The sequence below is a fragment of the Leptinotarsa decemlineata genome, unplaced genomic scaffold (genome assembly GCF_025532065.1).
Source record: "Leptinotarsa decemlineata unplaced genomic scaffold, Ldec_3_MD MMD2_tig00026282_RagTag_RagTag, whole genome shotgun sequence".
In the NCBI taxonomy this organism is placed as follows: domain Eukaryota; kingdom Metazoa; phylum Arthropoda; class Insecta; order Coleoptera; family Chrysomelidae; genus Leptinotarsa; species Leptinotarsa decemlineata.
The window spans coordinates 18003458-18019199 of NW_027412668.1; the positions used below are offsets into that span (position 1 = coordinate 18003458).

Consider the following 15742-nt stretch of genomic DNA (forward strand, 5'->3'; position numbering starts at 1 on the left):
TTCTCCAAATTCATTTCGTTAATTTCTTGAATAGTTACTTGGAAAAAAGATCCTAGTCCTCGATAAAATACAGGGATACCATCCAAGATTATAAATAAGGAGGCAATAGAAATTTGGAAACACTGAAATAATTTCAATCGAAAAGAGGATGACATGAACATTGATGAAATCGGGCTACCTGTACTCAATTGCCATCGGGGCAGATCTTTTTTTTTTTCATCAAAAACTATATATTTATAAAAGTATTACAACGATAAAAATAAAATAAAAACAGCAATAAAAATTAATTGGCGCTCCGGGGCGACTTCATTGATTCCAATGGCGCATTTGCTTTTTCAGCTGCAGGATAACCCGGAAAAACCTGCGGCACCACATCATCTGAAGATCTTGATCTAACAATGTCCTCTCTCTCTCTCATAAAACAAAATGTAGGGTGTCTCCAGAGGCTCCAATAAATTCAATGCATCGCCAGAACACCTCGTGACACAACTATCGTCAAACTTAAACCAGTCCGTTTCTTCTTTGACCAAGGCGTAATAATGACCACATTCAACGCCAGAACCACAGTGAACAATGACTGCATGAATACTATAACAGTGGTCTGCTAGGTTGAAATGTTCATCTATTTCGAACCTTCCAAAGAGTTTCTTGCTTCCGTTAGAGGTTGAGTCTTGTTTGAAAATCATCAGTGTTATTATTAGATTGACTGGTGCCTCAGCTATACTTGTTTCCTTATAACAGTCAGTTAGTTTGGTGCATGTTTGACAATACAGTCGATCATCACCTGTTAAAAATTCCATTTTCAGATGATTTAACAATAAGCTTTGCACGGACTGGTAATTAGTCGTATTAGGAAAAGCTAGATGAAGTTCCAGAAATTCACATAAGTTTTCAGTACTTCTTGAACATTTACCATAAAGTAAACAAGTGAGGATTTTTCCAGCAAAAGATTTACAAACACAAGACGAGATGGGTTGTACGGAATCATTCAGTCCAGAGCGACTGGGAGTATTGATTTTGCTATTGTTTTGCTCACGAAGAGTATTCAACAAGAACCCCAAGAATTCGGAACAATCCTCTTGTTGTCCTAACGAGTATCTAGTGGACTTCAAAGACTCTAGGAAATCGGTTGGAGGGAAAGATGATACCTTCTTACGAAACTGCAGCTGCATGAACAGTTGTTTGAGTTTGATGAATAAGCAAGAAACATTCCCGTTCTCGCTCATCATTAAAACTTCGTTCTTGAAATCAAACCAAACTGTGAAAGATCAAACAGTTTAATCCAACTCTTGAAGATGACCACTTAGTGATTGAAACACGTGTCGAGGTATTAAAAATGACGGTTTGGTGTCGGGACTAAACTTCAGTAATATTCAAGTTTTATTTGTTTATCAATTAGGTATAAAATTGAAAAATGATTTATATATTGTGTTGGCCCCAAAGTTAAAGTAGAATCAAGAATGTTTTCATGAAAATAATCTTTTTTCATATATGTGGTTCTTTTTCATGAATATTAGTTGAAAAGTATCAGTATTCCAGAATATATTTTATTAGTACAAAATAATATAGCTGATTTCTGAGAGAAATAACTCACATACAACATATTCAACAATTTGAGTAATGAAAAGTTACCTATTTAATAAAATTTGACTGTCAGGTTCAAAGAAAACAACGTAATGTATATATTTCAAGTAAACAGTTGATAGCATTTTCTAGGCTTTAGTGAAATTAGAAGATAATCAAAATTTTGTTATTGACAGTGACATTTGTTGTTTTTGTTCCAGGTGGAGCTGGTAGCAGTGGAGAGGCTGATTGTGAGAGTGCAGCATCAAAAAGAAGGCGGAGTAGGACAAACTTCAACAGTTGGCAACTAGAGGAATTAGAGAGGGCGTTCGTAGCAAGTCACTACCCTGATGTTTTTATGAGAGAAGCGCTGGCTATGAGATTGGACCTCAAAGAAAGTAGGGTGGCTGTGAGTATAATTTTTTAATTCATTTCAATTTTGAAATTCACTCAACTTCATTTCTTGGTCAGATAAAAAAACAGTAATTGTTTACTTTTCATTGATAACCTCTACATGTTCGCTTTGTTGAGATAAACAACAACCTTGATCAATCATGCTACATTTTCGAAATGATGTCTGGAACAGAAACTGAAGGTATTCGGACTGGGTAGCTGTGATCCAATGGAGAGATTGGTTCCAAACGGCTATTCCTATAGTGAATAAAGTAGGAGTGTGTTTGATTTTCATTCTAGCGTGATGTGAATATATGTAGGAGAAAGTTCTCTTTCATGAATTACTGTGTGTGAGAACAATAATATCTATTCCACAATCCTTGCTCCTTTCCAAGCGGACTGATGGGGCACTTAAGCGAGATTGAAAGCGCAACTTTTTCGTTTTGGAGTCAGCTTATTGTTGTTATAAGTTATTAGTTTGTTGCTTTACTATGTACATATTTGCATGATGGCCACTATTCTGACTGGTGGCGTGTATATATAATAAAAATAATAATAACAGAATGATAATGGATATACCGTGTAAAGTTGTCAGGAATTTGGATCCCCTTCCATGCATGGTCCGTGACCATGAGAGAGCAGGAATTGGAGGATTTCTCTTTAGGGCAGCTGCCCGAGCAACTGATTAACTGGGTTTAGTTTTCGACACTGAACGAGGTGACCACAACTCTGTCACCGAGTTGGAACCCGTTCAGCAAAAAGTTCATATAAAAGCCGCAGAGATCTCCTCACTTCCGCAGAAACACAGGGATACGCCAACGCATGGGGTCTTCTTCAATAATCTTGGAGACCTTGGCTTATCAAAGCGCCTTACATTCGCTCTCCTCAGGTCGAGTGGGTTCAAGTTGGAAACTGAGGGGTTCATCATGGCTTGCCAGGATAATGTATTCATTACCTGAGTCTACCGCAGTCGCGTGATGGGTATAGAGATTCCTAACACAAGGTGCAGGGCCTACTGCGAGGCGTCTGAGACCCTAATGCACTTGCTATCAGCATGTCCAGCATATGCGGTTTCGGTCTATATTCATCGACATAACGGCCCTAAGGATGCTATATTACCAGAGACTTGTTCTTACATGTTTCATGTGTTAGATGTGTGCCTGACTGAAGTTTAACACTAACCTGAAAAAAGGAGGCAATCTGCGGTTCTGGCCGATTGGTGTCATCAAGAGCATCATGGACAATTCGCAGAATCGGTTTGAGGTGGGTCCGAATTCAGTACCTACTGCTGTCACAGTAGAGCATCTAAGTCTGCATTCAAATCCCAATTTCACTAGTTCGGACTTCCATTGTCTAATATGATATGATTTAAAAATTTTTGAAATAACAAATGGAAATTAAAATCAAAAAGAATAACTGAAATAAGAATTACATTACGCAAAAAATTCTCAAATGAAATTACAATGAAATAAAAAATGGGCAAAAAAATTAACTTCATTATGGGTTCCTTCGAACCAGTGTTCCTCCCTGTGCAGGATCTCAGCTTGGGACCACTTGATGTTATGTTGACGGGTCCAAACATGCTCTGGTGTTCCCGATTTCTTCTCGCTGTATGTATTTGTTGTACTTGGCAATGCGAATTTTCAATGGTCTCTTAGTTTCAACGGTGTAGGATTTGCCGCACTCACAGTGTATCGGGTAAATGCAATTCTTGGAATCACAGTCCGCGTTTGATGACCTAGTTTTCGTGAAGGTGCTACAGATGGTGTTTCCAAATCTGAAGCAGGTTCTGATGTTGTACTTGGACCCAATTGTTCTTTTTCTTTCCGACAATCCTCTGATGTAGGGAAGTGCGACCACTGGTTGTGACGGCTCCTCTTTCTTGCGAGGTTCTTGCTGTGTTCCAGTCAAAGTCTGTTCTACCATCACTTTGGAGTAACTATTCCATTGAAGGTTTTTTTTTGATGATGCCTAGTTCCTTCTCGATACCGTCCTTCATATTACCGAACCCGAAAGCACGGTATACTGGATTCTTGATGATTTCTCTTTTGGTAGATTGATGGTGGCTGGATTCATCATTCAGATACTGTCCCGTGTGAGTGGGTTTTTGGTATATATATGTTTTCCACTCAATGTCAGTCCTTTTCACCAATACGTCTAAGAATTGCAATTTGTTCTGAACTTCTTTCTCCATTGTGAAGGTGATGGAATATCTCATGCATATGTTCATAAACCTTCGGATTTAGAGCCTGAATTTGTTTGAGCACTATCCCTTAGCGGCTTATGCATACAGGATGATGAGTGTATTAGAGTGATCTTGATAAGGACTAGCTTAAAATAGAGATCAGTGCTGGTTCTGCATCCTATGAGGGAATTGAGGTTGGGTTGGTTACCCTTACCATTGGGTAACGTCAAATTGCTGGATGTCAAATTGCTATCTAGAGAAAACATCTGAATATTTCAATTTGCCTGCTCAAGCTATCTCTCACTCATCAACACGACATCTAGTGGTCCCAAGCTGAGATCTTGGTTTAGGAGAAAATTCAAGGAAGCCGCTTACATGTTGTCCAACAACGTATTCAGCCAAGCCAGCGTAGAAATACGCAACATATGGAAATCCATCATCAATCGAAAAATGGCCAACTCCCGCCAAACGGTCATCTCCCACGGAACCAGTGAAGCGGAAAATGGAAAGCGGGGATAAGTGAAAGTACTCGAACGACCTATAAATAGTCATCTCTCGGAGGAATCATTCCAGTCATCACACGAAGACGATTGAAGATACTGACAATCGAAACGTCGTGAACTAACGTGACTTGGAATCTCTCAACTTTTTATTTTTATTCTCTTCTTTTTTTCATTTCTTTATTTTTATTTATTTTTGTTCAATTGTTCTATTTTACTTGTATTTTATTTCAGTATTATTTCATTTCAGGTTTATTTTGCTTAATATAATTGTTATTTTCAGCTATTCATTTTTAATTTTCCTCTTTTAGTGGTTCCAGGGATTTCAAATCATTTTATATAGTAGACAATGGAAGTCCAAACTAGTGAAATTCTTCAAGTAAATTGTTGAAGTTTTTTATCTAGAACACCTTATTGAAATCCAAAGTTTTAATAATACCTTTCCATCATTAAGGAAATATTCAATTTATCATAACTCAAAATTATTATAGTTGCTCATTACTCACTCTACATCTTCCCACTGGAATATGCCATCGAGCGGAAATTTATTTACTAGTATAGCGTGTAATCTTCACTTCCAAACACTACTCTCATTTTCCAAATTACACCCGACGCTTATAATTCACTTGAAAATTAAAATGTTTTAGGTTCGCTTTTAATTACGAAATAACCCTTGTCAAGCTAAACTAGAAATAATTCGAAAATAATTATACAGATTTGGTTCCCTTCGGACAAAAAGCGAAGAAAACTTCATTAATAGCAGCTTCTAATAAACTACGAATCACCGGCACCGAAATAACAGCAAAATAATAACTCAATCCGAATTCACTTCATTTAGAGGCGCGCACGGAAAGTAGTATTGAATAGTCCAGAGTCGACTCGATGGAAGGTGGCAGGGGGATAAAATAATATCACGACACCTGAAGAGAGGAAATATTATATTCAATCACCTAAATCAAGAGACAAGTTTCTGTTCTGGTATGGAAAAAGTATTTTCGATAGATGCCTAAAAAGGGTTTGCCAGTGGCGTCGTCTACGGGGCCTGTTCAGAAAATAAGGTGCATTTTAATTTTTCTCAAGAAATATTGATTTATTCATAAATTTCTATTGTGTCCTTTTCAAAATAGCCCCCCTCAGATATAATACACTCGTATCAGCGGTTTTTCCAATCCTAGAAACAGTTCTGTCGTCACAAAACAACATCCTTTCATGGGACTCTTCACATAAAAAAGTCGCAGGGGGGCTGTTCCGTATCGCTCCGCTCGAAGTTTGTAAATACAGATACAAATTACCCCATCAAGGACTAGTGTTGCCATACGGCAACAGAAATGAACACTTTTCTGTTGCTCAAAGATTTTTCTTTAAAAACAATATATTATCAACGTAACGGCGGCAGAAATCACGGGAGTTTGCAAAAACTTTCGAAATCGTGAAGCTTTGGAACTCGATGTTGCCATGTGGCAACACGAGTCCTTTCGGTGGACTACTTTTTTACATTTTGCTTTTTTTCTAGCGATGAGCTATCTCTCGAAGAACCTCTTCAAATTGCGTATGATGATGATTTAGATGTCGACCAAATTTATATTGAGCCTCCGAATGAGGGTGCAATAACAGATAAGGATTCCGGTGGGGAGGATGAAGGTGGAATCGTTGATAATTTATCTCGGAATGAATTGAATGCTCCAGTTCAACTCGTTTTACATGGTGAAGTTGATGAATTGGTTGAACCAGAAACGAAACATGTAGAAAAAGTTACTTATGAGGACATTGAATGGCTCAAAGACGATCTGGTAGAAAGTTCAGAAAATTATTGTCGTTCAGATTATGAATTTTTTGAAACTTCAACCCGAACAGAAATGTTCGAGTTATTCATAGATCATGACGTACTTTCTTTACTGGTAGAAGAATCAAACAAGTACGCGCAATTTAAAAACTTGCCATCTCCTCAAATTACTTTGGATGAAATGAAATATTTCATTGCTATTCTGATTTTATCGGGATATTGTCAATTACCTGGAAAAAAAGTTACTGGAATACTGATGGTGATCTTGGTAACCAACTAGTGATGGATGCAATGAGAAGAGACCGATTTTTAACAATTTGGCGGTATCTACACTGCGCAAATAATAATGCACTTGATCCAAATGACAAATTCTATAAGCTGCGACCTCTAAGTGATTTACTGCGGCAAAAATTTCTGAATTTTTTGTTCCAGAAGAACATTTAAATAACGATGAGTGTATGGTCAAATAAATACTTTGGAAAGCACTCATGCAAGCAATTCATCCGAGGTAAACCAATCAGATTTGGATACAAGGTATGGTCGCTGAACAGCAAATACAGATATCTTGTGAATTTTTCTTTATATCAAGGCAAAAATAGGCGCATGAACGAAGAATACCAAACTGTGTTTGGAAAATCTATTGCTCCTTTGCTGATGCTACTGGATGTGTTACCAGAAGAAAAGAAAAAACAGCGATACAACCTATTCACAGACAATTTATTTACAAGCTTGCACCTTCTTAGTCATCTGAAACTAAGAGGTTTCTCATCCACAGGAACCATTCGCGACAACCGAATCCCTAAAAAGTGCCCGTTAGTAACCAAAAAGGATATGAGTAAGAAAGAACGTGGTGACTTCGATTCTTGTTTGGATAGAACTAACGGAATTTTACTAACGCGTTGGACTGACAATAATGTAGTTTCAGCAGCTTCAACCAAATATGGGGTAGCCCCACTTGCTAGTGTAAAACGATATTCAGCGAAGGAGAAAAAAATTGTTCAAGTAACAAGACCGAACTTGATTTCCAAATATAATGCATCCATGTGTGGCACGGATCTGATGGATGTAAATATTGCACGTTGGAGGATAAGTCTACGGGAAAAAAATAGTGGTGGTGGCTTTTCACATGGCTACTTGATGCGCAATTCAAAATGCCTGGGTTCTATACAAACAGTCTGGCAACAAAATAACTCAACTACACTTTCGTCAAGAAATTGTCAAAACATATCTCACCAAGTACAAGAATCCACCGAAAGGAAAAGGTAGACTATCTGCAAGTAAATCGAGCAGATCGTACAGCTGTGTTGGTGATGACGTGCGGTATGATAATATAGGGCACCTGATCACACCAGAAAAAATTAGATGCAATGGCGACAATTGCAAATCAATTATGCACACAAAATGCATCAAATGTAATGTAGGAGTTTGTCATGCAATGTTGAATACGATACACGAATGTAGTTTTTTTTCATCAATCAATAATTTTTTTTTATGAAACATAGCAGTGTAAGTTACTCGCGTTGCCATATGGCAACACTAATTTTTGAAGAAAGTAAAAAAAATTTCACTATATGTTTTGGGCAAATCTATTAGTTTTATTCTGAAAATACATATTGGAAATATACTTTTGCAAAATTCTAAAATAAATTAATTCCGTCTTTAATGGGTTAATTAACTCTAAGGAATATCATAACTCGTTAGAAACCGAATTATCTTATCAGGGAGTTCTTTGGAAATTGAATCCAGCAAAGGCTCCCCATATGGGCGGCTTGTGGGAGAGTAATGTTAAGTCTGCCAAAAATCACATTTACAGAGTTATCGGCGAACAGTTACTTAGTTATGAGGAGTTTAATACCGTTTTAATTCAAGTAGAGGCTTTGTTAAATTCCAGACCATTATGTCAATTGTCGATTGTTTGCTCGGCCAGCGCCTTCCTTAACTTTGGCACCTTTGAATAGTTTGTCACCGGAAAATGTATTGTCAATAAAAATTAACCGTTTAGATCGTTTCCAGCTGATTGTTAAGATGTGTCGAAGATTTTTAGAAATGATGGCATTTAGAATACTTATATACTCTTCAGATTCGAAAAAAATGGAATGATATGTCTCCAAATTTAGAAATAGGTACCATAGTGGTTCTTAAATGTGACAGTTCTCTTCCTTTGCATTGGCCTTTGGCAGTTATACAAGAAGTCCATCCCGGTAAGGATGGTATAGTGAGAACTGTTACTCTCAAGACAAATAGAGGTATTTCACGTATAGTCAGTGGGCATACTTGAAGACTGGCTATAAATCAAATCATCTATAAGAACAATTCGTTCAGGCCAGTCTCAACACCCTACACAGTAGGTTAATGGACTGACACCTATCAGAAAACAACTACTCCCCTGGCTAATACCACGAAGGGCGTTGGATTATATCCGACAGGTGTCAGTGCAGGATTCTTCACTGAAGTTATTCCTGCATATGCTGTTGGCGATACAACTGCCGCAATAGATTTTCAATTATCGGAACACACTTGCAGACCGGTTTCGGGCTGTTTGGCCACTCGTCAGTGCAAGGTAGTGTATATCATCAACATAAAGTCGATGATTTCCGATAATTGAAAATCGAATTCCGTCAGAGTATCATTCCTCGAACTAAGCTGAAGACTACAACAAACAACAGGTTTGTCGTCGCTCCATCTGCCTGTGAACGAGGTAACCAACTGCATATCCAAATTTGCCCAATTCCTCGTAAAAGGAAAGAAATCTTTCACGTATAGTCAACATCATATGCAGGAATAACTTCAGTGAAGAATCCTGCACTGACACCTGTCGGATATAATCCAACGCCCTTCGTGGTATTAGCCAGGGGAGTAGTTGTTTTCTGATAGGTGTCAGTCCATTAACCTACTGTGTAGGGTGTTGAGACTGGCCTGAACGAATTGTTCTTATAGATGATTTGATTTATAGCCAGTCTTCAAGTATGCCCACTGACTATACGTGAAAGATTTCTTTCCTTTTACGAGGAATTGGGCAAATTTGGATATGCAGTTGGTTACCTCGTTCACAGGCAGATGGAGCGACGACAAACCTGTTGTTTGTTGTAGTCTTCAGCTTAGTTCGAGGAATGATACTCTGACGGAATTCGATTTTCAATTATCGGAAATCATCGACTTTATGTTGATGATATACACTACCTTGCACTGACGAGTGGCCAAACAGCCCGAAACCGGTCTGCAAGTGTGTTCCGATAATTGAAAATCTATTGCGGCAGTTGTATCGCCAACAGCATATGCAGGAATAACTTCAGTGAAGAATCCTGCACTGACACCTGTCGGATATAATCCAACGCCCTTCGTGGTATTAGCCAGGGGAGTAGTTGTTTTCTGATAGGTGTCAGTCCATTAACCTACTGTGTAGGGTGTTGAGACTGGCCTGAACGAATTGTTCTTATAGATGATTTAAATAGAGGTATGTTGGTAAGGCCTGTTATTAAAATTTGCCCCTTACCGACCCAGTAACTTTTGTCATTGAAGCAATTTTTTTTCTTTCCTTTTCTTTTCTTTATAGTTAAGCAGAGTACATAATTTGTTTTCAAGACCTAGGAATTTATCTATAAATGTGTTTATTTTATATTTTTTTCAATTTTGGCTGAAAACTTTAGTTTTTCAGGGCGGGCGGTATGTTCTGTATCGTAAGTTTGTGAATACAGGTACAAATTATACAGTTCGGCAACCGCGAATTTTTCAAAAGGAAAACGAACCGTATTGGTACGTGAAAGTAGTATGTTTCTTGAGTTATTGAAAGACGGAGTGCATGATATATTATTATTATTGTTTCATCGGTTCGTGATACATTTGAATTCAGTTATTTGTTTGTTTGGGAACAATTTTCGGAAGATCTATCAATTAGAGTTCATATTTCCTTCATTTTCCTACTTTACCTTCCTGTTTTCCCTAATTGCCAACGTATTGGGTGAAAGAAAGGAACTAGCGACATTTTTTTGGGGTAAGTTGTGAATTTTTCAACCGAATTAGGTAATATTTGCAACAGGACCAAATCTGATAAATACGGTGGCTGAGGTATGATAACGGTGTTGTTTTAGATAAAAAAAAGCAAGGACGAATGAGCAGGTGCATTATCGTGATGCAGAAGCCATGCATTGTTTTTCCACAATATCAGGAATTTTTACGTATTGCTTTCTGCAAGCGACACATAACTCCACAACGCACTACGCCATAGTAATGGAAAAACAGTGAGAAAAACCTTGATAATTGATCAAACTTGTCGTGCATTTTTGGTATTCGCTCTCCTGGGCTCTTCCATTAAGACGATCGGACTTTGGTTTGGAAATCATAATCATATACCCATCATTTGTCACCAGTTATGGCCCTTTTAAGGCCCTGAGCGATGCTCATGCGACGGTTTTTTGGTCAAAATTCAGTAATTTCGGAACGTACTCTACTGCAACACACTTCATGCCGAAAATGTTCGATGAAATTGCAGAGAATAAACTAACCGATATGTCGACATCCTCAATAACATCTCTTATAGTGACAGGACGATTCTCCATAACAATTTTCTTCACTTCCTCAACATTTTCATCGGTTGTTGATTTGCTGAAGTGTCCAGGGCGAGCATCGTCATTCACATCTTCTCGACCTTCTATGAAAAGCTTGTACCCCAGAAACTTTTGATGCTTCATAAAGCTCAGATCAGACCTTCTTTGTAGTATTGTTCTCATGTATTGAGTGAGCTCTGCCCCCAAATATACCTTGAAGTCGCTGGATTTCATCCAGAAAAGAGTCATCTGTCTGATTGGAGACGCGAACATCACGTGTAACCTTGATAGTCTGGAACATCGAAGAAAGGTTGGAGATTTGTCTTCCTTCTATTTATACTTTCACGGGAAGTGTTCAAGTCACTTGACACATTTGATTCCACCAAGAGCCGTTACATATCAGAAATACGCGACGAACTGTGACTGTTGATCGTTTTGAGGTTCAATTCAATACACCTCGAACTCCACTATTCAAGGACTCTTTCATTTGGAGAACTGCTTTTATGTGGAATAAACATCCTGAGAACGTTTTTCTAAAAGGATTTAATCTCCAGCGATTCAAATCCAACGCTACTTTCACACAGGCACCGCTTTTATTGCGCCTTGAGGATTTTCCTGTAGTGCTCGTATTTTGTCCCTAAAAAACCATTACTTTTTCCTAGTTTTACTAAGAAGTAAAATATCTTGCATTAAATTCCAACATAACCTCATAGAATAAAATAAACCGAACCTTTTCATATTCAACGAGTCGTTTATATTTTCCTTAGTGTAATTGTTCGATATGCTACGCCAATGCAAAGTTTTATTTTTGATTTATTGCCTCGTACACATAATCTTGAAATAAAGTAATTTAAGTTTTCAACTTCCCCATATCGACCCCGTGAAGAACAAACTACCGCTTAACATGAACCGAGCTAGGCATACTGAAAAACTACCCTAAATAATTATTCCTTCAATAATATATATGCATGACATAGGTAGAGCAATAATGTGACCCATAATTTGCTCCCAAAATAGGGTCGACAAATAATGGTTTGATACCTGGTATTACAGTTGGAAATTGGAGCCAGTAATTTGGTTATGTATTTCTGCGGTGTGCTTAAGGATATTCAGGAATAATTAAGTGATTTTCAGGGAGATTATTACACAACAAACCTGTGACATGCACTTCTACGGAATAAAAAATCACTTGTGCAATATAACTGAAACAGATTATTTTTCTTTATTGAAGGAATATATTTTTCAGATCACAACGATATCGATTCGAATATGGTAAATGGTATTATAATTAAATGATAGTGAAAACACAAGCAAATGGGGTGTTTTGCTGAAAGTGAAATGATTTCAATAACCCTATCTTTTTGAATCCATTTATGGCCCTGTTTCTAGCTGATTCTGGAGTTAGTTTTGGATGGACGTCATTGGATGAACTGAAATTTTCATTTTCATTGAAAAAGTAAGCAAACCTGCAATTTCAAATGATAGTTTTGTATGATGAATAATAATTGGTCTTAGTTTCTATATAATCACAAGCCTGTGATATCATCTTCCCGACCTTTTCGAAGGTCATTGATAGGACATTTAAAAGTAAATCTATTCTAAGTGACAGAATTTCCACTCCGGTGTCTCCCAAAGTTCTCTATTTGGCACAGTATTTATCAGAATTCAACACGAGAGTAATCGGAATAAGAACTAGTTTGTACAGGTAATTGAAAAGAATACACAGTTCACTTCCGTGACAATACTCAGCATTGAATCTGGATTGTTTTAGATTGCACTGTACTCTAACATCTCGAAACTGCAACGTATATAATATAACCTTGAAATATTCGTGTCTTTGGATGCTGAATTCCACAAGTCATTTGTGATATTCCTTCAAGAAACTGATGGGATTTCTGGATACTAAATCAAAAACTTGATCTGGCAATTGTAAGATTGAAGATAGCAATGGATCTCAGGCTCTTAGTACTTTTATCATAATTAAAAATACTGAAAATTTGAACTATCAAAGTTTATTCTGATATCACAAGACATTGGTGTTATCTTTTTAGGGAAGTGAATCCTTTTCTAGAATTTGACATTTGCAAAGCAAATATCAGATTTTTTTCGTTCCAACGCATTCCCTCGACTTTCTCCTGGCATTTCATTTTAGTGATATCTTAGTTGATCAAGTTCCCATTCTCGGAATTGTTACTTTATGTGGTTTTTCAAAAGTCGACAGTGAGACTCCGGTACAGAAAGAGAATATTGACTTCTTCCTGACAACCCGCCTGTAAGGCTCATCAAAAGTGCAAATTTATTGCAAAATACTTATGAAAGAACCAATCAAAGCACACTAGGAGCAAATACAGTAGTAGTAGACATCATTGTTTCTGAACAATATGAAGTTTTGGTAGTCCGTGGTCGAATAGATATTGCAGTAACAAACATTTCGTCTGCTACTGTGGCAGACATCACGAGTGGTATGTGCGTTGACTGCAAGGACATAGGTTATATTCTGAAGTATCCCCAACGACTGACTTGTGATAGGACTTGAATATATCTGGGACAGAATGACCGCAGGAGAAATTATTTGAAATCGGTTTTGAGATATTTTCATGTTTCAATGTTTTCAAAATAACGTCCAGTTATATTTTTATGTCAATCAATAAATTGGATGTGGGTGTTGCTAAGCCGAATTTTACAATTCTGACAATGCCAATAATTACTGCCATGCGAGTGATAGACGGAGTCCATGGTTTTTTATCTAGCTAGTACTCGTCGTAACGTACATCGACATTTTCTTTAAACTTATCAAAAAAAATATCAGAAACAAACAAAGCACAATCCAAAATGTCCCGGCTGGTACAAATATTCATTGATTGAACACATATATAGTCCCTGTTCAATGCAATAAATTTTGCAATTTAATGAATTAGAATTCACACATCATGACTTGGACACTAGAAATACATAGGTTAGCATTGAGTCAATATTACATAGTCTTTACCGTTAAAAAACATACGAAGCCTTTCTGCTATGTCGAAAAATACAAGTTATACAGCTGTTGTCGAAAAATACAAGTTATGTAGAATTCCTGCTTGAAAATCATATTTTGAAGAAGAATTTTTCATGAATTGGAAGTTGTTGATTGGCATAACAGGCGATACATACACTCACCATGTCTTTTTTTACAAAATTATGAAAATGGAACATAAATTTCATCTTGCTAGCAAACTCATTCTAACATAATGTATCGTTGGTATTTACTGAAAAAAAAAGAAGTTTTATATTCTCGAAGAAATCAGTTCGAAATTCTCAAATCCTCAGCATTTGAGAAGAAACTATTTTTTGGGAAAAATAAAAAGCTATGAACAATTCTGAAGATTCTCAGGTGACATTTTTAAATTTGTTTTCGTTTTCTTCAATTCTATAGAGCACTAGTACTATGTTGCTGTATCGCTGCTGTTCCAATGTTTTGACAGAATCAGAATCAACGAACTTAGGCGTGCGCACCGTTATAGAACAGTGCTTTCAAAAAATTGTTCTACAGCACTATCTAGTGGCGAGTTACAGAAAAATTCGTAGCCTAAAAACCTTCTCTATTAAAAATTACTTATACATGTCAAGTTTCATCACGATCGGTTAAGCGATGTAGAAGTTTATCACTTACCAACCAACCAACAAACACACACACACACACACACACACACATATATATATATATATATATATATATATATATATATATATATATATATATATATATATATATATATATAAAATTTTTCATTCTTCTTCAAAACAAGTCAAGGTCTCCATTGCATCAGCATTAAGAATTGAAATGTCTCTCATAGAAAGTTCCGTATTTTCGAAACGAACCCTCAGAAAAACAAAATCATTTTCTGCTACCTTCATTCACTACACTCATTAATTGGGTTTGAAAATTACAATCCTGTACGGTTTCATTTGCATATATGGAAATCCTCTTTTTCAGACATGACATGAGTTTTTTCTGAAAAAAAACGCCCTTGCATGATGTTAACCAATATAATAAGATTATACATGATTTTTCATTGTGATCAGGATTGCACACGCACTTCCTATCTTCTCATGGAATATACGCTTTCGTGTGTCAGAGTTTTTCTGCGCTCTTCGACAAAAAAAATAATCAGCAGTTTTTATCCTAATCTAGATCATCAATCATAGAGGTTAATCCCGAACAAATATGGAATAAATATTCTGTGATGAGAGAAATATTATAGTCGTCAAGAAAAAATAACAAAGTAGTGATCAGAAATGAACCATGGTGTTTGATGGTGTATATTATATACAGTTTAACCATAAAGTGATACATTGATTCATTACGATCATCTTTCAATTAATTATATTGCTCAAATCGAACCTTATATAAAACAATGTTGTCCTGCGATCTCTATAAACTCACAAACTATCATCATCCTATCTAACTAACAGACAATTACTAGTTAAAATAGGTACGAATATTTCTGATCTTCGAACTACTAAATATGGAGTTCCCCATGGTTCGGTACTTGGACCGAGCATACTACTATTTATATTTTTTTTTTTTCTGACGATACTTCTTTTATCAACACTTTTTCAAATTTACCTACTCTTTCAAAAATTGCTGATGAAACCATTCACAATGCGAAAAATTAATTTATCGCCAACTTCATGCAATTGAATGATCAGAAGACTCAAAATTAACTATTTCAAGTAACAACAGGTGAACATTACAAACTTCGCAGTATTACAATCGATGACTCCCTTAATT

The 15742-nt window shown here is 36.6% G+C and overlaps 1 protein-coding gene across 2 annotated transcripts in view; it reads left to right on the forward strand.

Moving 5' to 3' along the window:
• The window catches only part of LOC111509842 (homeobox protein unc-4), a 105483-nt gene that overhangs the window by 65373 nt on the left and 24368 nt on the right, over positions 1–15742 (forward strand). For both annotated transcript variants that reach the window (XM_023165675.2, XM_023165676.2), the window contains exon 2: positions 1785–1972. In XM_023165675.2, coding sequence (XP_023021443.1) covers positions 1785–1972 — 188 coding nt within the window. The remainder of the gene's footprint in view (positions 1–1784; positions 1973–15742) is intronic.